This window comes from Ahaetulla prasina, chromosome 1, assembly GCF_028640845.1.
Source record: "Ahaetulla prasina isolate Xishuangbanna chromosome 1, ASM2864084v1, whole genome shotgun sequence".
In the NCBI taxonomy this organism is placed as follows: domain Eukaryota; kingdom Metazoa; phylum Chordata; class Lepidosauria; order Squamata; family Colubridae; genus Ahaetulla; species Ahaetulla prasina.
In genome coordinates this window covers 108,542,213-108,567,735 of record NC_080539.1, presented here as the reverse complement: position 1 = coordinate 108,567,735, position 25,523 = coordinate 108,542,213, and the positions used below count along the sequence as shown (strand labels likewise).

General features: G+C 44.0%; 1 protein-coding gene across 1 annotated transcript; it reads right to left on the bottom strand.

The window, feature by feature from the left end:
* Positions 1 to 2,283: 2,283 nt before the first annotated feature.
* THEMIS (thymocyte selection associated) lies at positions 2,284 to 25,523 on the bottom strand. The gene is made up of 4 exons (XM_058163847.1): positions 25,433 to 25,523; positions 15,629 to 15,787; positions 8,330 to 8,788; positions 2,284 to 3,373 (listed from the first exon to the last, which is right to left on the bottom strand). The coding sequence occupies exons 1-4, from the start codon at positions 25,521 to 25,523 to the stop codon at positions 2,373 to 2,375; spliced, it is 1,710 nt and encodes a 569-aa protein (XP_058019830.1). The 3' UTR covers positions 2,284 to 2,372.

The window sequence follows — 25,523 nt, the reverse complement described above, 5'->3', positions numbered from 1 at the left end:
AAAGTGGAAAATAATTCAATTTAATGTTAAATATTAAGAAGAAGAACACAGTGTTAACAGTATGCTTAGTAAACTTATATTTGACAAGGAAATGTAGATAGTTTTGTTGTCTTTGGCTTCAAAATAGATAAAGATGGGAGTGTATTGGAGAAATAAATAGCACATTAATCTTTGGGAATAAAGCAATGATAATTTTAGGTAAGAGCAGGAAGGTTAAAAAATTTTCAGTGACAAAAATATCAGAATAATTAAAGCCATAGTCTTCCAGTGGTAATATACAACTGTGAAAGCTGGACCCTGAGAAAGAGCAGAAGAAAGAAGATGGATGCCTCCAGTTACAGTCTTGGAGATATTTACTCATGAAGTGCAAGAACCAGCAGTAATCAATTTTGGATCACATAAAGGCTGGCTGCTCACTTAAAGCCGTGATCAGCAAGCAGAAATTTCCCTACTTATACATGTGAGAAGGTGACAGCCTTTGGAAAAAGATGTGTACTCTTGTCGGAATTAGGGAAAGTGGAAGAAAAAGCAGTCAATAAATAATGTGAATGGACAAAATCAAATAGATCACTGGAATTTTACTACCAAAGACAGGGCAAAAAGATGAGCATTGACCACAAAATCCAACCTGTTTTGATGACAACTAACTATCTAGGGATGCGGTGGTTCAGGGGCTAAGACGCTGAGCTTGTTGGTCGAAAGGTTGGCAGATCAGCGGTTCGAATCCCTAGTGCTGCCATGTAATGGGGTGAGCTCCCGTTACTTTTCCCAGCTTCTGCCAACCTAGCAGTTCGAAAGCACATAAAAAATGCAAGTAGGAAAAATAGAGACCACCTTTGGTGGGAAGATAAGAGCGTTCCGTGTGCCTTTGGCATTGAGTCATGTCATCCACATGACCACGGAGATGTCTTTGGACAGCGCTGGCTCTTTGGCTTTGAAACGGAGATGAGCACAGCCCCCTAGAGTCGGGAACGACTAGCATCTATGTGCGAGGGGAACCTTTACCTTTATTTTAACTAACTAGCTAACTAACCAGCAATTTTTTGAAGCAGATGGAAACAATTATTTATACCTTCTTCTGGTAATTACCTTGGCTAATTCTATGCATCATATATGACAAAGAGAAATTAAGTATATTAGATATATTCTTCCATTGAAATCTTACTACATATTACAAATTATATGATACAACTATCCTTGAACTATGCTATTTCTGAATCTGTTGTCTGTGAAGTAAAGAGAAATATGATTTTGCATGCCAGAAATTCTGTGTGATCAGGCAAACTAACATATAAACGATAAAGAATGACATCTTCACCTTCTCCCTTATTTTTCTGAAAAACAGATTGAGTTTAAGTAATTAGTAATTTCCAGGCCGGTTCCAGGGACCAGATAGATTTAAGCACCCTGTGGGTCAGATCCAGCTGGAGGGCCTTGAGTTTGACATCCCTGGTCCAGCAGTTCGAGTCCTACTATTGCATGGCAAGGTGAACTCCCATCACTTGCCTCAAATTCTGCCCACCTTGCAGTTCAAGAGCATGTTATATAAAAAAACTTTGGTGGGGAGAGAAGCTTGTCTTACACACTGTAAGCCGCCCTGAGTCTTCGGAGAAGGGCGGGATATAAATGTAAATAAAAATAAATAAAATAAAATAAAATAAAATAAAGCTGGTGCTTCATGTGGATGGTTAGAATCCTGCTGATGCTGGACCTTTCCAGTTGCAATGCCTGTTTTTGAAGGAGTTTTCTGGAGGGAGAGGGCCCAGAAAGGCCTTGAAGGGAAGTTTCTTGTTTTTCTTTCTGGTACAGAGCTAAATTGCCCCCTTTGACACACCTGGAAAGTGTGCGAGCATGAACCAACAAGGTTAGCAGTCTTAGGCAGCCAAACTACTGTTCTGTGTTAGCATTGTTGTCTCCTGGCTAATGTAACATTGCCATAAGATAAATAAAATAACAACACATATCAACCCAGTGGGAGAAACCAAGGTGAATTAACGACAAGAGTCTTGCAATTGCAGCAGGTATAAATGCAATAAATAAATACAATGAATTATAAAGGAATTAGGGTGTGATGAAAACCACCAACAGTCTGGAACACACAAATGTGGAACTAAATGGTTTTTGAAATAATAATAATAATAATAATAATAATAATAATAATAATAATAATAACAACAACAACAACAACAACAACTACTACTACTACTACTACTACTACTACTACTATTACTACTACTACTACTACTACTAGACATGTAATAAAATGAGAAGCTGGGTTTCTGTTTTATATAATTAGCATCTTTCTATGTGTCCTCTATCTTGTCATCTTCTGGTGTATCAAAAAGATGGTGAACAGGAATAATGGGAAAAGATTATTTGGATTCTTTTACAATGTGAATTTTAGGAGGTCTGGGTGGAGGGATTGTGGCTTGATTTTTATATTTTCTCATCATATAGTACTGGTCTTCGGTAATCTCTTCTACAATTGATTTTATTGGGAAATGCACAGCAACGTCTGGATATTCTCCCAGCAATTGAAAGGACATATTTAAACAGTGCACAGAAACTTCCCAAATTTCTGTGGGATTATTGAGATTGCTGATTAACAAGTAAAAATCATTGATTTCCTCTTCAAGCTGCAGATAGGGAATGCCAGCCAAAATATCTTCCTGGGTGGAAAGATCTCTTATGCCAACTGTGACATTTAACGGAAGGTGAAAATTGTTGCAAAGCTCTGAAAGATCATATTGATTCCTATCATGCATCACTTCGTTGAAGCCTCCTTCCATGAACATTGGAAGAAGGGTGGCCTTATTGATGTTATCTGGCAAGAGAATTTGTTCACAAGGTAATGCAGCCTTCACACACTTCCTTCCATATTCAACAACTTGGCTTTTCTGATATCTGGGAATCAAAAACTCATCTCCAACAGAAACCGAGCACATCTCTTCATGCGGACAGTCAAAAGCTTTGGTAGCTACAACATGAAGCTTTTCCTTCATGTCCCTTGCTATTTCCAGGTCATAAGCAGTTGGGAATTCGCGAGGTTTTCTTTTGAATTTCCCTTTGTAGCTCTCAGGAATTAAAAAGTATCTTTTAGAGGAATTATTCTTGATTTCAGATGCTAAGATTCTTCCAGCCTGATACTTTTTGTAAATTACTATTTGTCTGCCAGGACACAGGAAATTATAAGAATGTTTGTTTCCAATGGAGTCTTCAATTATGGCAACAACAAAAGGGGATCCAATCCCTGCCTTTTCTAATATATCTTTCACTGATAATGGCTGGAGAAAAGTATTAATATTGTAATGGTCAGTGACATCTTCAACTTCAACATCTAAATCAGAGTGGAAATGAACGATCTCTTTTTGAACTGGAAAAGAAAGATAGAAACAAAATTCTGGTCAGTTTTCAATGATATAATGATGTTATATAAAAGCCCATTATATAAAAATTAAACATTTTTCTATTCATATCATCTCCTAGTGCCTGCTTTTTCCTTTTAGGCATTGATCCCTCCTCACCGGTCCCCTTGCTTTTCCGAGAAGTTTGCATACATGGAAGCCTTCATATACCCCTTCCTATATATTTTATTTGATACAAAGGCAAATCTTTCCTTTATTTTCTTTCCCTCCCCTTGTGGTACCATCATTGGTCTGAGGTGACAGTTGTCACAACAAAAGGGAAGAAAGTTGTTCTTTCGGTCCTTCCGTTGAAAGAACCATTGGAAATAGCAAGGAAGAATGGCTTAGGTTAATCGAAACAAAGTTGTAATATAAATATATTTTTGAGCCATGGTGGCGCAGTGGTTAGAATGCAGTACTGCAGGCTATTTCTGATGCCTGCTGGCTGCCTGTAATTTGGCAGTTTGAATCTCACCAGGCTCAAAGTTGATTCAGCCTTCCATGCTTCTGAAGTGAGTAAAATGAGGACCCAGATTGTTGGGGGAAATATGCTGATTCTGTAAACTGCTTAGAGAGGCTGTAAAGCACTATAAAACGGTATAAAAGTCTAAGTGCTATTGCTATTTTTAAGAATAAAGGAAAGGGGAAGAAATCTCTACAGCAGTAGAATGAAGGGATAGAAAAGCAAGGGGAAAATGCCTCACCTGTCCCGAAACTATACAAGGTGACCATTGGGAGATAAAAGAGCTGAGAGATATATGAGCTTCTAGGGCTGGGGTTCATTGTTAATAGACTTAATGGGCTATTATTGAATCAAGTAAAAGATTACTGGGGGGGAGGGAATATCAGCAAATGGCATGACAGCCTAGCAACCCAGGATTAATTAGCTGCCTAGGCCTGTGATGGCGAACCTATGGCATGCGTGCCACAGTTGGCATGTGCAACCATATCTGTGGGCATGCAAGCTATCACTCTAGATCAGCTGTACTGCACATGCGTGCACCAGCCAGCTGATTTTCGGGCCTTCCTGTCCCACCGAAAGTCAGGAATTGGGCCATTTCCGGACTCTGGGGGGGGGAAGGCCGTTTTTGCCCTCCCCAGGCTCCAAGAAAGCCTCTTGGAGCTGGGGAGGGTTAAAAATGGGCCTCTGGGCCCACCATGCCATCATGTAGCAAAAGCAGGAGTACGGGAGGTCATGTGCGCATGCGGTGGGGGCGGGGGGCATTAAATTATGGGTGTGGGCACGCACACGCATGATCCCCCCCTGCCCCCTGCTTTTGGCACGCGATGGCAAAAGGGTTAGCCATCACCGGCCTAGGGCAGTGACCGGCCACTGTAAGGGGGGGCTATGCCAGGGACTGCTGCCAATCAGAGCTGAAGATGCTACCCGGATGGACAAAGAGCTGTAGGCCATCTGCCTTGAAAAGCTTAAGATGTTTTGGGTCAGAAAACAGCAGTTTTCAATGGAAGCTGGAAAACCCAACCGTGGGATGCATTTACAATGGACTGGGTTTAGGAGAAAAATGACATCATTTGTTTGTATACTCAGGAAAGCATGTGTGGCCCCTTACTGGTAATGGGCCAGGCAAAAAGTGTGGATCAGCTGATAGAATGATTCCTGGTTGGAATTAAGTTTGCTGTCTGTTAAGAATGTCAGCATTTCTTAAATTTAACAGGGGGGACAGATCTTCTGAAAACAAGCTACAGAAAGATGCACTATCACGGGGGAATAATGCAATAAGAAACAGTACCGAAAAAAACCTATAGATAATTCCAAGTCATCTATCTTATCTCACATATTCTATATGCATAGCCTAACAGAAAATAGTTAGATATAGGCATGTAATTGAAATCGACCTTTGCTTATAAAACTTCCTATTTTGCGAGGATGAAAGCACCTTTCATGTATTTCTGGCTTCATGTTCACAGCCACTGCATAATTAAGGATAATGATGGTGGCGGTGATGATTCTCTTGCTTCTGGCCTTCCATGTAAAATCTACAGCTACCTCTGGTGATATAATATTTTTAGAACAATCACTTCAGCAGCCCCTCTCTCCTCCAAAACACACTGCTGAAGTTACGACCATGAGAGGAGAAATTGCAAAGAGGAACACAAAACCTGTAAAGGGAAAAGCACCAGGGAAAATCGGAGAGGCCTCTGAAGATACAAAATTTGAAAGTCTATTAAACAATTAATAGACTTGAACTCTGAGTTATATACCCTAATCCAGAGGTGTCAAACTCAAGGGCCGCGGGCTGGATCTGACCAGTGGTGGGTTTCAAATTTTTTTTACTACCGGTTCTGTGGGTGTAGCTTGGTGGGCGTGGCATGGGAAAGATATTGCAAAATCTCCATTCCCTCCCCAATCCAGGGGAAGGTTACTGCAAAATCCCCATTTCTTCTCGATCAGCTAGGACTCAGGAGGCAGAGAATAGATGGGGGCAAGGCCAGTCAGAATTTTTACTACCGGTTCTCCGAACTGCTTAAAATTTCCGCTACCAGTTCTCCAGAACTGGTCAGAACCTGCTGAAACCCACCTCTGGATCTGATCTGCAGGATGCTTAAATCTGGCCCACAGGGCCGATTTGAAAACAGCAAAGCACCATCCCACGGTGCCTCTGCCAATAAAAATGGAGCTTGGGAGAGCTGCATGCAGCCCTCCCAAGATCCATTTTCACTAGTAGAGGGTTGCAGGTGGCTGTTGCAGCTGAAAACAAAACTCAGGAGCACTGACAGAGCACTCAGGCCACCAAAGGCACGTCCAACATGAGTGACGTTAGACTGGCCATGGCCACCCTGGCCATGCCCATCCTGGCCCCCTGAGGTCAAACACAACCCTGATGTAGCCCGCAATGAAATCAAGTTTGACACCCCTGCCCTAAGCTACTATAACCTACCCCAACAACTCTGTTGTTCTCAGCTTGTCAGAAAGAAGGCTAGACTAGCATCCCTCTCATCGAAGCTTTTTAATTTTGTTTTGTTTTGTTTTTAATTAGGAGCATTTATTTATGTCATCACCACCACCTGTCAGGGTTCCAAGTAACACCCCCAACGAAAGAAAACTCAGGGGCTTGAGTTTTCTCAAAGTTCCATTTTATTAGCGATGTCATATTGGCACATCTGGGAATCTGAAAGATTTTCCCAACCCAAGGGAAAGTTCAAGTCCCTGCCCAACACCCACATGTCCATCACATGGTCCAATCAAAACACTGTCCCAACTGGAGATGCCTCCCAGTTCCAGCCTTCCAGGTGCAGGACAAGATGTCCTTGACTCTCTGAGAAAAGAATGTTATTATGACTATATATCACCCTGGCTCCATACAATCCTCCCTTCCAGTTTATGTCTAGCAATGTTTAGCAATGTACATGTCTAGCAATGGTGCAAGTCTATTTCCAGATGCACACTTTTTTCAGTTGATCAGGCCAAAGCCAGCTTTATTACTAAATATAATGCAGCACTTTGATCGTTTATTTATGACTCTTCTACTAAATTATACTGCATCTGATCCTTATTTGCTACGTGTCCATATACTCATTAGGCAATCCTTGTAGAAGGAAGACTCCAACAGTAGATATGCAAGACCTGGAACAGGCTCCAATGCTGGGAAAGCTGGGAGGAGAGTTCAGTGGCAATGAGTGTACTGTTGGAAGAACTAAAAAAACAGGTATGGGAGAGCCACGGTGGCTCATGAGTTGCGGTGGCACAGTAGTTACAGTGCAGTACTGCAGGCTACTTATGCTGACTGCCAGCTATCTGCAATTTGGCAGTTTGCATCTCACCAGGCTCAGGGTTGGCTCAGACTGTCATCCTTCTGAGTTCAGTAAAATAAGAACCCAGATTTTTAGGGGCAATAGGCTGACTCTGTAAACCACTTAGAGAGGGCTGTAAAGCACTGTAAAGTGGTATATAAATCTAAGTGCTATTGCTAGTGCTGTAGATCAAGTCTATGGGATCACTTAGGGGCTGCCACAAAGAAGAGGGCGTCAAGCTATTCTCCAAAGCACCCGAGGGCAGGACAAGAAACAATGAGTGGAAACTAATCAAGGAGAGAAGCAACTTAGAACTAAGGAGAAATTTCCTGACAGTTAGAATAAATTAATCAGTGGAACAACTTACCTCCAGAAGTTGTAAATGCTCCAACACTGGAAGTTTTTAAGAAGTTGGATAACCATTTGTCCATTTGGAAGTGGTATAGGGTTTCCTGCCTAGGCAGGGGGTTGGATTAGAAGACCTCCAAGATCCCTTCCAACTCTGTTATTCTATTCTATTCTATTCTATTCTATTCTATTCTATTCTATTCTATTCTATTCTATTCTACTTGGAGTTAGAAACAGGTTGGTGGTACATACATCAATTCATCACATGTTATTATGGAAATCCTAATCTTTTAGGTTTTTGTCCTCATGGTGGGGAAAAAGTGAGGTCAAGTTAGGGGAGAGAGAAAACACATTCCTTCTGAAGAAAGGAGGCTGAAGGGAAAAACTAAGAATCCTCCAATCCAAAGAAAGCAGAACAAAGAGGATGAGAAAAACAGAGAGGAAGAGCCTTGCTGTTATCTCTTCCTAGAGCGGTAAAAAAGATTTACCAAAGTGGATGCATCTCTGTTCATTCAAGCAGAAAATTACATCTCCAGAACAATAGGAACTTTTAAACTGTACCCATCTCATTTTCAGTCTGTCCTAAATGTGGGGATAAAATGCACATGCTATGCACATTCATACACATTGTGGCCCATAATATCAATAGCCGAGAAAAAAAAAGGTTATTTCAAATCTTAGGATAAAACATGACATGAGATTGAATTAGACTAGATCTAAATCATTTACTCTTGAGCTTTATTAACCTGTTCAAATTATTGAGTTTTTTCTCTCTCTTTTTTTAATCTTTGAAACACTTTGGTGTTTCTGATTTATTAACTTACATTTCATCATAGCATGGACTTTATATATAGCTTCCAGAATTCCACAGCTTCCAAAATTCTTAGGCAGCAGCTCAGGAGAATATCCATCATCGCCAGTGTTAAGGAACAGAACTTTCCGTGTGCGGCTCTTTGGGATTTTCCATTTGGCAATCTCTTCCAGGGTGTATATTTGGTCATCTTGACATTCATAGAAATCTCCTTTTTGAGAACATGGCAAAAAAAAGGCGTGTACCCGGCCATTCCTCTTGATTTCACAATTCACAGCCAGGATCTCATTGCGATCTTCTACAGACATAAATACAATTTTCTCCCCCTGTTTGATGGTCAGGTTTTCTACCTGAATATCTTTAGAGCAACAGAAGCATGGTTGTTCCTGCTGTGTTGGCCCAATCCAAACTTTGTTCACAATTTCTTCAACATTGACGTATGGGGTTTTATCAGCTACTACCTTGCAAAGTCCTTCAAAGGCAATTTTCAAATCGGGGGGAAAAACATTAAACATTATGCAAACATCAAACATTCATTTTATATTTACGGTTGTGTGAGTTCAGGAAGTTTATATTAAACTAGTCAAAGGTGGCAATATTTTTGTAAAATAAAGAAAATGTACATATAGGTAGATTTATATGTGTGTGCACATGCTATGAGGATACCTATTATGGTGCAATTTGCTCATTTTCATTTGCCAAATTAATAATTGAAATGTTATCCCCCAAATATTTAAGCTACTTCATTTTCAGAGTATTGTGCCATATGACTTTTGAACATGAATGTCTACAACAATTCATCTTTGATTTGGAGACAAGGTTTCCCCTTTGCTTTTTTTCTACCGTAAGATTTTTTTTAATCCCACCTGTTTTTCATGTGCAATTTGAGGCAGTGAATGCAATCTAGTCCTCCTTCCTCCTTCGATTATCACAACAACAACAAAACGACAACAGCCCTGTTAAGTGAGTTGGTTGGAAAGAGAAGGACTGATGTGAAGTCACTCTGCTACTTTTTTTTTATGCCTAAAGCAAAACTCACATTTTCCTGATTTCCAGGCTAGCTGCTTTATCAAACTGGCTCTTAAATAATTTCAAGAGATAGAATGCCAATTATAATGAGGTCTGAAGCCAGTTGTGAGTAGGGCTGAATTTACAGATGAAGCCCACATTGAGCAGGACCATTCTTTCCATGTTGTTGTTTCTGACCCATCTCCCTCTCTTTAGGACTATTTAGCAAGCTTCTTAAACATCACCTTATAGAAAATTCAGGGATATAATACTATTAGATTCCCCCATTCAGCTGGCTTTATATTGTCATAGCTTAACTTTTGAGTAGCTAGAAAGAATTCTTTTTCCAGGAAGAAGTAAAGATCAGAGTTTCCTCTCTCTGAGGAAAGAGGTAGCAGGAAGTGTTAAGTTCGGGAAGTAACGAGGCTGGAGACCAGGGTAGTGACAACAGCTCTTTAATATAGGGTGAACCCAGCAACAGGCTGGGGGAAAAACCTCTCCTTTTATACAGTTCTACTGGAGGCTTCGTCCAATCAGCAACGTGCTGATTTCCCGCTCAAATATTTAAAGGTACAAACATGAATACATAACACTCCTCCCCTCCCAGAAAACACTTTGCCTCTATTTACATATTTATTTACATGTTATTTTTCGACGTAGTCACGCAAATAACCTGGGCGTCTCCTAGTTCTTTCTGACCTGCGCGGTTCAGTTCTGGGTGGTGTTTTGAGCTGGTCGGAGGGGCTGTTTTCTCCTCCCAGCTCTTTCTCTGAGCCAACGGGCCCCGGATTATTGGCCGACTCTTTTTCTTGGCCATCCGGCCTTGGATTATTTTTGAAACTTTCCCTGCTGTTTCCCTCGGGAACCTGATGGCGTCGCTGGAACTCTGGGACCTCAGCTAAGTCTTGCGCCTCCCCCGGGTCATTGTCAGCTGTGAATTCAAATTGGTATTGGTCATGATCTGTTTCATTTGGTTCGGTTTGATCAGTTATTCGTTTCCTTATCTGATCTATGTGGCGCCTCCACACTCGGTTGTCTGGTAGCTCTACCACGTACGATTTTGGGCCGGTTATCTTTATTATTTGTCCTGCGAACCAACTAGGGCCGTCCCCATAGTTTCGGGCCACACCGTCGCCTATGCTCATTTCCTTGTCTTTTCTAGTTCCCCTTGTAACCCTCTGGTGTGTAATGGGATTCAAACGGTCAAGTGGGCACCGGAGTTTCGTCCCATTAGTAATTCGGCTGGGCTTTTCCGTGGCCGTGCTTGGGGTTCTGTGCTGAACGGCTAAGAAAAGTCTATCTTTGTTTGCCAGTCACCTGGCTTGAGCCTGACACGCCTCCTTAGCGCCCGGACGGAACGCCTGCAAGGCCATTCGACGCAGGGTGGAAAGGCGCAGAGAGGGCATGTCGGATGCCTCCTCTGCCAGGTATTCTTCAAACTGGGCTGCCGTGAATTGAGGCTCATTGTCGGACACCAGAGTGTCCGCAACCCGTGAGTTGCAAATAGGTGGCGAGGGCTGCGATTACTGCTCGGCCGTAGTGGATTTCATGAGTATGATCTCCAACCATTTAGAGAATGCATCAACAACCACTAGGAACGTTTGGCCGTGGAAGGGGCCAGCAAAATCAATGTGGATTCTTGACCAGGGCCCTTGGGGCTTTTCCCATTCTCTGACTGGGGCCGTTGGGGTAGAGGTCTGGACTCTTGGCAAGCCTGGCATTTCCCTACCCTCTCAGCAATCTCTGCGTCCATGAGTGGCCACCACACATAGCTTCTAGCTAACCCTTCATCCTTACGATCCCTGGGTGACCTCGTGGAGGAGGTCCAATACCTTTCCCTTAATTTATCAGGAATTATTACACGATCACCCCATAACAGGCACCCCTTGAGCCGAGAGCTCATCACGTTTTAACAAATTCTTTGAACCGTTGCCCGGCGGCCACCCTCTCTGTACCCAACCGGTACAGTCCTTAACACAATGTCCCGGTATGATGCCCGAGCCACTTCCTTAGATGTGACTGGGCCAGAGTCCAAAGAGTCAATAAGTAGGATGGGCGTCCCGGAGTGGGGTCTTGATCGCCCCTGGTAGTGGGCATCGCTTAACGCGCCTGCATGCCCCACTTCTTTTCCTGGTCGATGCTGCAGCTTGTACGAATAAGCGGCTAAGAATATAGTCCATCGGGTCAGTCGTGGCGAAAGTGCCACAGGCGCTGGGCGGTCGCCAGCCAGTATCCTAGTAGCGGTCTGTGGTCAGTCACGATTTCAAAATTCCGCCCAAAGACATATTCGTGGAATTTTTAACCCCTGACACAATGGCTAGTGCTTCTTTATCTAGCTGGCTGTAGTTCTCTCTGGGAGGACATCGTTCTAGAGTAAAAGCTATAGGGGCTTCTGTGCCGCTTTGAAGTCTATGGCTGAGTACAGCCCCACCCCATAAGGGAGGCATCGCAAACCAGCACTAGGGGTAATGAGTTGTGATATTGGATGAGCAGGCTATCACTTGAGAGCAGGTTCTTTACTGCTTCAAAAGCCCTATTTTCTGACTTTCCCAAGACCAAACAGTATTTTTCCTAAGAGCCTATGCAGCGGTTCCAACGGTTGCTTTGTTCTTTAAAAGACCGCGTAAAAATTCACCAATCCCAGGAATGCCTGCAGCTCTGCTTTGTTTTTGGGCGCTGGAGCCTTCTTAATTGCCTTAACCTTGCTCTCAGTGGGGTGAATTCCTTTCTTGTCTATCCGGTAGCCCAAGAAATCGACGGATTCGACCCCTATCTGGCATTTGTTTGCCTTGACTTTTAATCCGGCTGTCCGGAAAATGCCCAAAACCTTTCTTAACCGCTCCCCCAATTCCTCCATGTTTTCCCCTGAAATTAGGACATCATCGAAGTAGGGGACTACCCCTGGGAGCCCCTGCAGTAGTCGTTCCATTAGGTTTTGGAACAGCCCTGGTGCCACACTGACCCCAAATTGCAATCGGGTGCACTTGAAGGCCCCCCTGTGCGTTACAATCGTTTGGGCTTCGGCTGTGCGGGCGCCTACGGGCAGTTGTTGGTAGGCTTGGGCCAAGTCTAACTTTGCAAAGACTTGCCCTTGCCCCAAAGAGTGCAATAAGTGTTGCACCACGGAACCGGTAAGCGCTTTTCTGTAAGGCTTTGTTAAGCGTCGCCTTGTAGTCAGCGCAAATTCTAATTGACCCGTCCGGCTTTATTGGGTGACGATTGGCGTCTCCCACTTTGCGTGATCGACTGGCACCAAAATCCCTGATTTATGAGCTTGTCCAGCTCCTTATCGATTTTGGTTTTAGGGCAAAGGGACTCTCCTCGCCTTAAGCCTAATGGGAGCTACCTGGGGGTCTAAGTTGAAGGAAATAGGGGTCCCCTTGTACTTGCCCAGGCAGTCCTTGAAGACATCTTCGAACTCGTTAAAGAGAATGTCTTTCAGGTTACAGTCACTTCTGTAGATGCCAGTCACTCCCATGCCCAGGGCACGAAACCAGTCTAGTCCCAACAGACTGGGCAGAGTTCCTTCGACGATCGTGATGGGCAGGGTCTTCTTGTGTGGACCGTACTCGACTCGGACGGAGGTGGTCCTCGAACAGGGATGCGATTCCCTGGTAGTCGTGGACTCGTAGCCGTTGTGCTTGCAGGTGGCGCCGCGACGGACGGCAGCGACTTCGCCAAAGTGTCCCAGGACATGATGGTGATCGCTGATCCCGTGTCTACTTCAAGCCGCACCGTACTCCCTCTATTTTTGGCTTGGTGAAGATCTTCTTTTCCACTTGGGTCGGTGACCTATGACCACAGTTGTTTGGTTGAATCCGCCTTTTTGTTTGAACCAATCGCGGGTCGCCTTGCCGATTCCGCTCTGATTGGCCGATTTGAATTTTCGGCAGGAAGGTTGGGCGCTCGACAAACTTGAGCTAGGTGCCCTTTCTTCCCACACCGCCGACATGTCGCGTCCTTAAACTTGCAGCGTTGGCGCTGGTGTTGACCCCGCAGCTTCCGCATTCGCCTCGGTCCCCTTTGTCGCGTTTCGGTGCGGCAGACCCTTCCTCGTCTTCACCGCCGGATTCGGTCTGAACCTCCTCCTGGTGCACCGGGTTGCCTTCGCGCCGCCTTTGGTGGGACAGGCTTCTGCAGTGTCTCCGCCGCTTGGGTGGACATTTCATGTGCTCTGGCTTCGCCCAGAGCGTGGCCAGCGTTAGGTTGCTCTTTGCTAGCAGCCGCCGCCGCAAACGGATGTCTTTGACGCCTCGGATGAGTTGCTCGAGGAGCACCTCGCCTAGGTCGCGTATCCGCAGTCCTTGGGCGCTTTTCTTAGGGCGGCCATGTAGTCACCGATGGTTTCGCCTCCATCTGCCTTCGCCTCCGAATTCAAACCGCCGCACGTATTTGGACGGCGTGGTTTTTAGTAAAGTCTGTAGAGTTGGCCATGACACCGACTGCAACGGCGTTGGCTCTGCCAGGGCTTCCGCGATATCAATGACCTCCGACCACAGTGGCTTAAGAAATAAGCCCTTTTCGGTTATCTGGAACTCCTTGCAGTTCGTTGGCTTCTAGAAAGCTTTCAAACGGGTCATATACGTTCCCCATTTCTCCTTAGCCGGGTCAAACGGTGCGGGCGGAGTGTAACTGGCCATCTCCGCTTTTCTGCCCTGAGTTTGCTGGGTTCGGGTCTATCGTGCTTCAGCTCGGTTCTGGTTCTCCTTAGCCTCGAGATCCCACCTTCGTCGCCAATGTTAAGTTCGGGAAGTAACGAGGCTGGAGACCAGGGTAGTGACAACAGCTCTTTAATATAGGGTGAACCCAGCAACAGGCTGGGGGAAAAACCTCTCCTTTTATACAATTCTACTGGAGGCTTCGTCCAATCAGCAACGTGCTGATTTCCCGCTCAAATATTTAAAGGTACAAACATGAATACATAACAGGAAGTCTTTGTTGGAGCTATTGGTCAGGACTCTGGAAAAAGAAAATTGACTTTCAGATGTAATTGAGCCCAGAAATTCGGCTGCAAGTTGTTGTGGTTGTAAGTTGAGGTATCATGTGACAGGACTCAAACTTACAAAGTTGTTTTTATGATGGTTGCTAAGCAAATCCATTTTCCCCAATGTGCTTTTTTTTTTTTTGCTGGAAACTGGAACTAAATGCTGAAAACTGGTTAAAAAAACCCATCACAAACCACTGGCACGTGATGGTGGGACATTGCAAACAGGCATATAAGTGAGCCAAGTTGCCAAGTGCCCAAAACAGCGGTGGGTTGCTACCGGTTCACCGTGGTTCCGGCGAACCAGTAGTAGCGGCGACGGGAAGCTCTGCCCACACACCTGGAGGTCATCAAATACGCTCTGCATATGTGTGGAAGCTTCTGCACATGCGCAGAACGAACCGCGAGCAAACTGGTAGCAAAGGTAAATGAAACCCACCACTGGCCCAAAATATGATCCTGTGACTGTGTGTGTGGCCATCATAACTCTGAAAATGGCACTTAGGTAGCTCTGGAGAGGTCTGTTGTAAATCTGAATGATTGTTAAGTGACTGGTCATAAGTGATTGTTAAGTGACTGGTGATTACCTGTAATGTGATGAATGGTGACAGTCATGAGTGGGAGCTTTACAAATGAGTTTTGTATTTAGGCATGGCAGGATTTGGGTCACCTAGTTCTAATTACAGCTTTGGAATATTAAGAAGCAAAAAGTTCTGCAAATGAAATCCCTGAAAGGTGTTTTTATTTCCATCTTAATCAGAGCCACTGAAACTGTTTTATTAGAATAAGGGGATGGAGGGATAAAGGGAAGAGCACCTATATATATTTGGAAAATGTTTTTCTTATTACCTTTTTCTTTTTTCTCTAGAGCAAGGGTTTCCTAACTTGGCAACTTTAAGACATATGGATTTCAACTCCTAGAATTCCCCAGCCAGCATGCTGCCTTAGAAGAAGGTTTAGTGAGAAATTTAGAGAACCAGGAAGTGAAAATTAATTTGGTTCTGTGCTTGAAGTGTAACTTTTGATACTCTAGCATTTATGGCGGGAATTGTATGCTGTGGAAAATGCATTGCTATTTCTACAGTATCTATCTGTAAAATGTAATGACATAAATTGTTGGTATTGACTTGGGATTTAGGATTTCTTTTTTTGGTCCACAATTGTTCATCTTTTATATAAGGCTGACTGCTATGTATCACAGAGATTAATTTAGGAGAAGAAGATGGGACACTGGGAAAAAAAACTACTTCAAAACTATTTTATGCTCTTTGTCTCTGCTTACTAGCTTTCTTATCAAAGGAGAAAAATATTGTACTGTACCTGGAAAATTTAGAGGTAGTTCTGCTGTAGTGGACTGTATGCTTACGTCTTCACTTCCTAGATTGTTTGCAAGAATTTTTTTAATTTCTAATGCAACAACTTTAATCACATCACCTGTGGACAAGCAACATTCATGGCCAAGCTTTTCATACATTGAACCTAAGAGATAATGTGAAGATAAAAGAAGTTTTACTGATTTTATTAGCAGCATTACAATACAGTTCTAAACATTCTACTGTTTCATCTTTGAGAAGAAATATATTTTCATCTTTAATGCACATGTTAGATACTATCTATTAGTCTGGGAGTAAATATCAAGTGAGAACCAAGATAATTATTTTAAGACTTGGTAACCTTCACCTTCATCTGCTTCAGAGGTGAAATCCAGCAGGTTCTGACAGGTTCTGGAGAACCAGTAGCGGAAATTTTGAGCAGTTCGGAGAACCGGTAGCGGAAATTTTGAGTAGTTCAGAGACCCGGCAAATACCACCTCTGGCTGGCCCCAGAGTGGGGAGGGAATGGAGATTTTGCAGTATCCTTCCCCTGCCATGCCCACCAAGCCACGCCCACCAAGCCACACCATGCCCACCAAGCCATGCCCACAGAACCGGTAGTAAAAAAATTTGGATTTCATCATTGATCTGCTTCTAAGGGGACATGGCAGCTTCTGAAAGAAACAAATCTCCTCTTCCACAATTTGTCCAGAAATTATTTGTTTAATTTGCTGCCAGAACTTTGTATGTAATTTTGTGAATCAACAGCACTGCTAGCATCTAATGTTTTCAAATTGTTTATGGCTAATTGAAAAAAACCTTTAGCAGTCACTCTAAGATAGGTGCGTCAAACTGGCAGCCCATGGGCCAGATGCATCACATGCAGGCCATGCCCATCCTAGCTCTGCAAATGGGAAAAATGCCGTGATACGTCACATGATGGCAACGTGGCATAATAGTTAAGGCAGATTAAAGAGAGTCTAGAGCCGAGGGAGACCACTGTACCTCAGATAGCCGGGTGTGAATCCCTCTTTGTGAGGTGGGGTCATAGATGTCAGATGGGCTTGCTGGTCGCGTACCTGGCTCCTTGCTGCGTGACAGCTGCCCTGCCCGAGCTCCTAGAGGTGCTTGCCGGGGTGGCGGTGGAGACCCCCAGACTTTTAGTCATGGGGGACTTTAACCTGCCATCTGCCGGCTCGTCATCGACGGTAGCTCGGGAGTTCTTGGCTTCCATGACGGCCTTGGACCTGACTCAAGTAGTGGATGGCCCCACTCACATCGGGGGTGGCACACTGGACCTGATTTTTGTCTCTGGTCAGTGGTTGAGAGATCTGGACTTAAAGGAAATAGTCATTGAACCTTTGTCATGGTCAGATCACTCTCCTTCGCCTGGACTTTCTGACCGCTACCCAACACCGCAGGGAGACGGAACCATTACGTTGGTACCGTCCCAGGCGCCTGATGGACCCAGAGAGGTTCCGGACGGAGCTTGGGCCATTTCCTGAGGGTCTGGCTCACGGCACGGCAGAGGAACTGGCTGCAGCCTGGGAACGGGCTGCGGCCGGGGCTTTAGACCGTGTCGTGCCTTTGCGGCCTCTGGCCCGCGTAGATCCCAACCGGCTCCTTGGTTCTCCGAGGAGCTGAGGGGGATGAAACGCCGGAGAAGACGCCTAGAGAGTTCCTGGAGGTCCAGCCGTTCAGAGGCTGATCGGACACTAGTTAGATCCTATACTAGGACCTACCTAGTGGCACTGAGGGAAGCGAGGCGTTGCTACGCCTCCTCCCTCATTGCGCCGGCAGATAACCGCCCAGCTGCCCTGTTTCGGGTGACCCGCTCCCTCCTTCACCAGGGGGAGCGGGATGACCCGTTGCAGGGACGTGCTGAGGAGTTTAACGGTTATCTATACGATAAAATCGTTCAGCTGAAGGACGGTCTGGACCAAGATTGCAGCGATTCGGACGGGACGTCTGAGGGCGGTCTTGGTGATGTTGTGTGGGATGAGTTTGACCCGGTGACTCCCGAGGACATGGACAGGTTGCTGGGTAGATTGAATGCCACCACATGTTTACTGGACCCGTGCCCCTCCTGGCTGGTGCTGGCCACTCAGGAGGTGACACGAGACTAGCTCCAGGGGATTACGAGTGCTTCTTTGTTGGAGGGAGTCTTTCCGGCCACCTTGAAAGAGGCGGTGGTGAGGCCCCTCCTCAAGAAGCCTTCCTTGGACCCGGCTGTTTTAGGTAATTATCGTCCAGTCTCCAACCTTCGCTTCGCGGCGAAGGTTGTAGAGAGTATGGTGGCATATCAGTTTCCCCTTCACCTGGAGGAAACTGTCTATCTGGACCCGTTCCAGTCCGGCTTCCGGCCCGGTTACAGCACTGAGACGGCTTTGGTCGCGTTGGTGGATGATCTCTGGAGGGCCAGGGATAGGGGTTATTCCTCTGCCCTGGTCCTATTAGACCTCTCAGCGCCGTTCGATACCATCGACCCTGGTATCCTGCTGCGCGGTTGGGGATTGGGAGTGGGAGGCACCGTTTATCGGTGGTTCTCCTCCTATCTCTCCGACCGTCGCAGACGGTGTTGACGGGCAGAGGTCACCCGCGGCGCCTCACTTGTGGGTGCCGCAGGGCCGATTCTCTCGCCTTTGTTCAACATCTATATGAAGCCGCTGGGTGAGATCATCAGTGGCTTCGTGTGAGGTACCAGCTGTACGCTGATGACACCCAGCTGTACTTTTCACACGGGCCACCCCAATGAAGCCATTGAAGTGCTGTCCCGGTGTCTGGAGGCCGTACGGGTCTGGATGGGGAGGAACAGGCTCAAGCTCAATCCCTCCAAGACGGAGTGGCTGTGGATGCCGGCATCCCGGTACAGTCAGCTGAGTCCGCGGCTGACTGTCGGGGGCGGGTCATTGGCCCCGATGGAGAGGGTGCGCAATTTGGGCGTTCTCCTGGATGAACGGCTGTCTTTTGAAGACCATTTGACGGCCGTCTCCAGGAGAGCTTTCCACCAGGTTCGCCTGGTGCGCCAATTGCGCCCCTTTCTAGACCGGGATGCCTTGTGCACAGTCACTCACGCCCTTGTGACGTCTCGTCTGGACTACTGCAATGCTCTCTACATGGGGCTCCCCTTGAGGGGCATCCGGAGGCTACAGTTAGTCCAGAATGCAGCTCTTGTGGTGATGGAGGGAGCCCCTCGTGGCTCCCGAGTGACACCTATCCTGCGCCGGCTGCACTGGCTACCTGTGGCCTTCCGGGTGCGCTTCAAGGTGTTGGTGAATGTCTTTAAAGCGCTCCATGGCATAGGGCCGGGATACTTACGGGACCGCCTGCTGCTACCGAATACCTCTCACCGACCCGTGCGCTCTCACAGAGAGGGGCTCCTCAGGGTGCCGTCGGCGCGACAGTGTCGTCTGGCGGCGCCCCGGGGGAGGGCCTTCTCTGTGGGGGCTCCCGCCCTCTGGAACGAACTCCCCCCAGGACTTCGTCAACTTCCGGACCTCCGAACCTTTCGCCGCGAGCTTAAAACCTACTTATTCATCTGCGCTGGACTGGGTTAGTGTTTTAATGGGTTTTAATGGGTTTTTAGCTCCAAATTTTAATCCTGGCCAATTTTAATAAGTTTTTTAATTGTATTTTAATTTGTATTTATTGTATTGTATTTTTACCTGGCTGTGAACCGCCCTGAGTCCTTCGGGAGAAGGGCGGTATACAAATTTAAATAATAAATAAATAAATAAATAAATAAATAAAATAAATAAATAAAAACCTGGCTAAAAACTGGGAGATGTGAGTTCTAGTCTTCCCTTAGGCATGAACCCAGCTGAATGATCTTGGGCCAGTCACTCTTTTTCAGCCCCAGAAAGGAGGCAGTGGCAATCCACATCTGAAAATGCTACCAAGAAAACTGCAGGCAGTTGCCAGGAGTCAACACTGACTTGAAAGCACCAAAAACTATAGGCCACTTTAAAAGAAGAACCCAAATAAGAGGATAATTTTAGAAACAACCAAATAATGAGTGGTTGTTATTAAAACAGTTTTGATACTGCTTACAAATGATAGTTTCAGTTGATTTCAAGATTGCTTCTCCCCCCACCCCACCGCAATCTTAAATAACACAGAACTTTTCTGTCTTAATTTTTTTGTTTGTTTATACATTTTAGAGATCTTGGGATTTAAATCTGAATACATAGTTCTTGACATATCCACATTTCTCAGGAAAAACATGCCCCTGTTTAACAACCTTAAATCTGCAGAAAATTCAATTGTCAATAAAATTGTTACTTATATATTTTTAAAAGGAATGCCTTTATAAGTTGGGGAATACAAATTCATTTCCTTGAAATAAATTGGCATATAACATCCTTAGCTTAGTCAATATCAACATATATTTGATTCATTAGAGGAGAGTTTCAGTAAATTAGATACATTTTTAAAAGACATATTGTTCTTTAAAATTATATTTATGCTTAAATGAATCACCTTATTTATTCATTTCTTCAGTATTGATTATAAAATAATTAGCAGGGGAGAAAAAAATGAGAAGTGTTTTCTTGTTTATTTCTAACTAGCTCAATACTCGTGCTCCGCTATGAAACTATGTGATTGGGCTTGATAAATTGACACTTACAGCTTGACAGAAGCCTCTCCTATCCTATCCCCTTCTCTCCCTCAGCCTTGCACCACAGAAGCCTCCCCTATCCTATCCCCTGCTTGTTGCTCTGAAAGTAAAACTGAAACTGAAATTCCTCTCCTCTTCTTGTGTTTTGCATTTGGAATAGACTTCTTTTCAGGTGGGGAGGGGGAGTAGAACTCCTTAGCACCAGAGCGTGTTAATAATAATAATATAGGAAATACTAATACTCTGATGATCATTTCTTAGTGAGCACCTAGAAGCCAAAAGGAACATACATGTCAAATTTCAAGCTTGTAGGCTTTATGGTTCTGGAGATTTCGTGATTGCGACATGAGTGGTTTTCACTTTTATATATATAGATTGGAAACAAATGTTGCCTCCTAAAAGGTTTGTTGTACAGCTTTAAATTGCTCATGGTTTGATGGAACAAAACCTGAACTACTGAGTATTGAGTATTGATATTGGGTATTGATATTGGGTATAGGGTATTGAGCATTTGAATGAACCAATCCCTAAAATGGTATCAGGTGTTTTGGCTATGAGAAACAGTGGGAAAATCAGAGCAAGCTTCTTGGGATGCAAAAATCTGCAATGGCAGCAAAGCAGTACACAAATCAAACTCTTGGTTACTTCATAGTGGTAGTTTAGATCTTTGCAAGTTAGTTATGGGGGCTTTAGCCTTAGCCTTTCTGATTACAGTTTAAAAAAAAGCTATGGAAACCACAGCTACTCATTTAGTGCCCAGAAGTGGTACTTATAATTCAGTTGATTTAGTTGTTAAACAAAAGCAGTCACCAAGTGGAAAAATCAGATGTGGTTAAAACGTGGTTAAAACTCTTAACCACAACTATGCTTAAGATTTTAACTTCAGCTTTAATTATTTATTTACAGCAGGGGTCACCGAACTTGGCCACTGTAAGACTTGTGAACTTCAACTCCCAGAATTCCTGAAGAAGTCCATAAGACTTAAAGTGGACAAGTTTGGAGACCCTAGATTTAAAGCATCTGAAGGCTATGACTTCCAAACAGCCAAGTGAGCCTAAATGGAGGGAAAGGTTTCCAAAATATGACTTGTGAGGAAGTTGGGTAAAAGGAAAAAATCTTACAGCTATTTTTCATCACTTCCTTGTTCTTTAGAATGCTCACCCGGGACTGAGATAATTAGCAAAAATGTTTATGTTTACATTCATTGGAGAGAAAGGGATGACGAGAGAGTAAGCAGACACACAAGGGAATACATATCAAAAGGAATGCACTAGGCCAGCTGTTTGCCTAGCATCCTTATAGCTCCAAGCCTGCCTGAGGATTCTAATCAACTTATTAAGGTCACAAAACTGAGCATGTTAACTTGCAGTTAATACTTTTTAGGGAAGTGTTGCACTGTGGAGAAAAGCAACTTAGGAAGAGACAGCTTGTTTAGGCAAGAACTCGGCTCTGCAAGGGGAAAAGAAAAAATGGGTCAGGAATAGGATAAATGTGTACTAATGGACTGTAATGGCAAGTATGTGACACAGAGAATAGAAGAGAGAGAAGCTACCAAGATTATAAATGTGGGCCTTGGTTGCAAAGTTACTTCTTCATCCCCATCACAATTACTAATGGTCGGTCACTCACTGAGGCAGTTGCTAAATGAGGATACTAATACAGGGGTGTCAAAATCAAGGCCTATTGGCTGGATCCAGCCCATGGGGTACTTATATCTGGCATGCAGGACCACCCTGGAAACAGCGAAGGACCAGCCCATGGTGCCTCTCCCAATGAAAACGGAGCACAGAAGGGTCGTGCGTGGTTCTCCCGAGCTCCGTTTTTGCTGGCAGAGTGCTCAGGCCACCCCAGGCCACCCCCGGCACGAGTGACATCAAGCTGGCCATGCCCATCCTGACCATGCCCACCCCCAAGGTCAAACACAACCCTGATGCACCCCTCAATAAAATCAAGTTTGACACCATTGCTCTAATAGGTTGATTTAGAGGGATTTTGATGTCACATATAGAACACAACCCTTTCAATCAATTATCTCTTTTAGAGTAAAAGGATGTCCTGCTAGAAAAGATTATATTCCAATTGTAGCATGAAAGAGGGAGGAGAGTTGCAAGCAGCTTAACAGAATATAGCCATTTATTTTACAAAGCCTGGAATGAGGTTTGAGAGAACCTGTAGCACTTAGAATTCACTCTTGGTTTCCTTGGACAAGCCTAAAATAAGCCCCGAGATGCGTATTTTTTGGTTTCCCACTCAGGTAAACCTGAAACACTGTTGAAACTCCTTCCAATTTGCCTGGACACCCCTACAGTAGGTTTTGTGCAGGTGAAGTGGGCTGGCAAAGCTCCAAGCAACCTTTGAGAGATAACTAAACTCATAGGTCTAGTCATTGGTCAAAGATGTCCACCAAGCAAGGGCATCTTAATTTTTTATTTATTTATTTAGTCTTTGCGAGAGGAGGAAATTGCATCCATTGAGCATTTTAAGGATTGGAGTGTTCGCAACATTAGAGAATCTCAAAAAAAATGACTCAAAATAAATGCCTTCTCAATCTGTGTCAGCTCCTTGTAAGAGTTCAGACAGGAAACCAAACCCATAAATACTAAGACTACCTTGACTATAAGATTACAGTTACAGAATCTTGAAAGTGTCAAAGACTTTCTTCCTCTGCTTTTCGATTCCAGAGAGTTATGGAAGGTCCCTTCTGAGATGTTTTCCATGCTGCTATTCCTTCAGGGACTCAGATGTCTTTTGTCTGACACCAGGAGACAGAGGAAAACTCTATAGTAGGCTGTTGAGCCTCTATGATTCTGCTTTCCACCAATACAGTTAGTCCTCGATTTATGACCACAATTGAACCTAAACTTTTTGCCGCTAAGTGAGGCAGTAAAGGGATTTTGCCCCATTTTACAACTTCTTTTGCTAGAGTTGTTAAGTGAATCACAGTAGTTGTTAAGTGAATCTGGCTTCATTGTACATTGCTTGTCAGAAGGTCACAAAAGGCGACTGTACGACCCTGGGACACTGCAACCATCATAAATATGAACCAGTTGCCAAGCATCCAAATTTGGATCATGTGACCATAGGGATGCTGTGTGAAAAATGGTCATAAGTCACTTTACAGGGCCATTTGTAACTCTGAACAGTCACTAAACAAATGGTTGTAAGTCGAGGACTACTTGCATTGGAATCTTCCTGTGATGACCTGGCATACCTTGAAAAGCTGACACTCCGGGACTGAAGAACTTTTTCCAGTTATTCTCATCAACATAGCCATAAAATACCTAATATACTGTGGACTCCCAAACCCTTTCCATCCAATAATATTACTCTGATTAAGATTTCAGCCTTGCTCAATTCCTTCTTTAAAGGACTCAGAAAAGGATCAGAGTCCCTTAACTAGGTATCCCTTTCAGGAGTTGGCCTGAAGCCTTAACTATTCCAATTCAGCTGGGAATCAGGGTAGTCACAGACCCAGTTTGGCTAAAGAGAGCCAGGTTAAAATAAGCATAGGTAAAGGTAAAGGTTCCCCTTGCACATACGTGCTAGTCGTTCCTGACTCTAGGGGGCAGTGCTCAAAGCCAGAGAGCCAGCGCTGTCTGAAGATGTCTCCATGGTCATGTGGCCGGCATGCCAAAGGCGCATGGAATGCTTTTACCTTCCCACCAAAGGTGGTCCCTATTTTTCTACTTGCATTTTTTACGTGCTTTCGAACTGCTAGGTTGGCAGAAGCTGGGACAAGTAACGGGAGCCATTGTGCAGCACTAGGGATTTGAATCACTGAACTGCCGACCTTCCGATCGACAAGCTCAGCGTCTTAGCCACTGAGCCACCGTGTCCTGCCTAAAATAAGCATAGGATAGACAAAATGAATTAATTGTGAGCAGAACGACTGGGTTTTTTTTAATCAACTAGTCACATTTAGCTCAGAAATACATCTATTAATAACAGGTGCTAAAATGTTAATGACAGTGTTGTTTTCATGAATGCATCTCCTGATATTGAATGGAGAGCCAGGGATTTTCTCTCTTTCTACATACAGTATACATACAATGGCACAAATCTATTCCTAGACTTTCACACTTCTTTCAGTAGATTAAGCCAAAGCCAGATTTATTACTAAATTTCACGCGACACTTTGTTCATTTATTTATGACTTTTCTACATGTCAGGTCCTGAATTATACTATATCTAACTCTTATGCGCTACATGTCCATATATACGCTCATTAGGCAATCCTTGTAGAAGGAAGGACCCCCAAGACTACAAATGCACAATTATTTTATAACTATTTTATTGGACTTTCCTGAATATACTTTTTCCCCAAGGAAAAAAAAAGGAAAAATCACAGGCAAACACTGGAAAGTTATAAATGATAATTGACATCCTCTAGATATTAAAGCAAACACTATGAAGGAATAGATTTATAATTAAATTTAGATGCCACCTGTCTCATAATCTAGAGTTGGTGGGATTGAGTAATAAATGTCATCTGGAAGCATTACGAAAGCATCTTCCTCAAACTTTCTTCCTTTTTCATTTTGTTTTATTGAAACATTTTTAATTTAATCCGGAGCAAGCCTTCCTCATCGCTCAGTCTCTCATTCCATCCTTTACTTTTCCTTCCTATCTAAGATACTTTCAAGTGACACTGAAAAATAATACAATAGAAAATGGAACAGAGACAATGAATATGAATTATGGTACAAAAAATACAGAGTGTAAAATATTCTGAGTTACAGCTAAAGTTCACACTATTGGTATTACCGCTTCGGTGTGAATCAAACACTATCTGGACCCAGCACATTTCTGCTGGTCTATTTCAAACACTTCCATATTTTTTTTCTAGCCTCATATATGCCATCCATTTTAATGACACTTGAGTTAACATGTGTTCAGATTACCCTTCATGGTTCAGTGAAAATTTACACTTACTTTCCTGTATATGAGGGTGGGAACTGTGACTATTGTCATTAGTCAAGTATCTCAACTGTGTTGAACAACCACAGTCTAGTCAGCTGCAGCCTAAATATGGCATGGATTATCTTAATATAGTCACTATTACCTATCGATGTAAGGTTCCCACTTAATGCTCTTCTTACAATAATGCTCTTCTTACTTTCTGAATATTCAACTTCAGATAAATGCCGAAACTGCATTATTATGCACAGATAGATAATTTGGACCAAACCTTACCTTCATCATAAAAGCCAGACTGGATTTGCAGAATCCGAGGTAGGGATTTTGGATCCAAAGAATGGATGAAATTCTTTAGGCTAGAGGCCAT

What these genes read in the sequence shown, in the direction of transcription:
- THEMIS (XM_058163847.1), bottom strand. Translation starts at nt 25,523, where the DNA reads ATGGCCTCTAGCCTAAAGAATTTCATCCATTCTTTGGATCCAAAATCC. An exon ending in ACTACCTCTAAATTTTCCAG is followed by an intron (nt 8,789 to 15,628) that starts GTACAGTACAAT and finishes TTGCCTTTGAAG; the next exon opens with GACTTTGCAAGGTAGTAGCT. An exon ending in AGTCCATGCTATGATGAAAT is followed by an intron (nt 3,374 to 8,329) that starts GTAAGTTAATAA and finishes TTTCTTTTCCAG; the next exon opens with TTCAAAAAGAGATCGTTCAT.